At 50.9% G+C, this 2500-nt stretch overlaps 1 protein-coding gene across 1 annotated transcript in view; it reads left to right on the top strand.

Moving 5' to 3' along the window:
* Positions 1 to 2500, top strand: part of LOC134443195 (protein Wnt-5b-like) — a 141094-nt gene that overhangs the window by 132527 nt on the left and 6067 nt on the right. The window contains exon 4 of the mRNA XM_063193082.1: positions 843 to 1135. Within this exon, the coding sequence (XP_063049152.1) occupies positions 843 to 1135 (293 nt within the window). The remainder of the gene's footprint in view (positions 1 to 842; positions 1136 to 2500) is intronic.

The following is a 2500-nucleotide window of genomic DNA, read 5'->3' as shown; positions in this document are numbered from 1 at the left end:
TGTGTGTGTGTGTGTGTGTATCAGGGAGACAGTGTTCACATATGCTGTCAGTACGGCTGACGTCGTGGAACTTACCTCTGTGTGTGTGTGTGTGTGTGTGTGTGTGTGTGTGTGTGTGTGTGTGTGTGTGTGTGTGTGTGTGTGTGTGTGTGTGTGTGTGTGTGTGTGTGTGTGTGTTTGTGTACCAGGGAGCAGGGAGACAGCATGGAACTATCCTGTGTGTTTGCTTATTTATATGTAGGCCTATGTGTGTGTGTGTGATGGAGTGACCATCACTAAGATTGTGAGTGTGTTCTGACTGTCACAGCAACAAGCCCGGCTCTTTGGTGTAGTGGTCAGAGCCCCAGTTTACTACTCCAGAAGGTCTGGGTTCGAGTCCCAGGACTCCCAGCTGGGCAACTCTCTTCCCCTTTGCTACAGTGTGTGTGTGTGTCTGTGTTTGTGTGGATTGGTGCATGCGGTGAGCCGGTCGTGGAACATACAGTACCTGATGTTGTGTGTGTGTGTGTGTGTGTACACCAGGGAGTAGGGAGACTGCGTTCACCTGTGCGACGGGTGTGGTGCATGCGGTAAGCCGGGAGCGTGGAACTTACCTGATGTTGTGTGTGTCTCTGTGGTTCACGTGTGTGTGTGTGTGTGTGTGTGTGTGTGTACCAGGGAGCAGGGAGACAGCTTCTCTGTTTTTCTGTGTGTGCCTGGGCGAGAGTGTGTGTGTGTGTGTGTGTGTGTGTACCACAGGAACAGAGTGTAGAACTTACCTATGTGTTTTTCTGTGCCTTGTGTGTGTGTGTGTGTGTGTGTGTGTGTGTGTGTGTGTGTGTGTGTGTGTGTGTGTGTACCAGGGAGCAGGGAGACGGCGTTCACCTATGCCATCAGTGCGGCGGGCGTGGTGCATGCGGTGAGCCGAGCGTGCCGGGAGGGCGAGCTGTCCACATGCGGCTGCAGCCGAGCCGCGCGACCCTCCGACCTGCCGCGCGACTGGCTGTGGGGCGGCTGCGGAGACAACGTGCATTATGGGTACCGCTTCGCCCGGGAGTTCGTGGACGCGCGCGAGCGAGAGAAGAACCACCCCCGAGGGACGCCGCAGCACGCACGGACACTCATGAACCTACAGAACAACGAGGCTGGGAGACAGGTAAAGACACACGCACACACACACACACACACACACACACACACACACACACACACACACACACACACACACACACACACACACACACACACACACACACACACACACACACACACACACACACGCGCACACACACACGCGCACACACACACACACGCGCACACACACACGCGCACACACACACACACGCGCACACACAGAACCACAGCAGGGGATCGGGAGGAGATCACACACTCTCATGAACCTACAAAAGAACGAGGCTGGGCTACAGGTAGATAGATATAAACACACACACACACACACACACACACACACACACACACACACACACACACACACACACACACACACACACACACACACACACACACACACAACCACCCTAGAGGGTCGACGTAGCAAGCACGCTCTCTCATGAATCTACACAACAACGAGGCTGGGTGACAGGACGATAGATATGAAGATACACTCACACACACACACCTCCTTTTTGGACTTTAAATTGATAAAATTTGTGCATTTTATATGTCTGAGGGAAGGAGGTTGACAGCATGAAAGCACAAACACACCAAAAGCGACAGAAGTACTTCACTTTATATTGAGTCGCTGGTGAAAGAACAGACAAAAGTGACTTGGGCGATTTGGGTGAATCGAGGGGCAGCTTGTAGTTGAACTTCAGCCAATATCATGCTAATTAGCTATGACCGCAGCCAGGGAAGCCGACAAGGGGGGACAAAGGGGTCACTTGTCCCGGGCCCAGAGAGAGATTGGGCCTTGAATCTGATCATCATTAAATTGTATGTATTGGGTTTGGGGCCCTTACAGATGTCTTTGTCTTGGGCCCAGCCAAAACTGACAGTGTCCCTGACCGCAGCCACTTGGCATGTTTCGAATGCTTGCATCCTGCTTTTAACGGGCATACTCTGACGCTTCTAGCGCCTGTGTCGCTCTTGCTGTGAAGACAGTGCGGCCACTCTTTGTAGCTTTGGTCTCTTCTGGTGTGTTCTACAGCTAAAGAGCAGTGCAACAGCGTGTTGACATAGAGCTTGAAAGTCCCGCCCCTTAGTTACGCATTTCACGGGACCTAAGCTGACCATCTAACAACGTGGTAGCAAGTAAATATCTTCTGATCTCAGTCATTATATGCGCTGGGCTACAAATGTGCTGTTTAAGAGGTTAGACAAAGATTATTCATGCAGAAGTATCAATGTTTTGTTCCGAGGCCGTCTGCATGAAAACTGTGAAGAAACATAGCTTTCTAAAAAGTTTGGGGGTTCGTATGAAAAATTAAACAAAAATATCAGAAACAACAGGTATATGGAGCTCAAGGCACAGGTATATTGATCTTGTGGTATCATTTCAATA

This window comes from Engraulis encrasicolus, unplaced genomic scaffold (assembly GCF_034702125.1).
Source record: "Engraulis encrasicolus isolate BLACKSEA-1 unplaced genomic scaffold, IST_EnEncr_1.0 scaffold_28_np1212, whole genome shotgun sequence".
In the NCBI taxonomy this organism is placed as follows: Eukaryota; Metazoa; Chordata; class Actinopteri; order Clupeiformes; family Engraulidae; genus Engraulis; species Engraulis encrasicolus.
The sequence above is the reverse complement of the archived record's forward strand: the minus strand, read 5'-3'. Positions and strand labels throughout refer to the sequence as shown.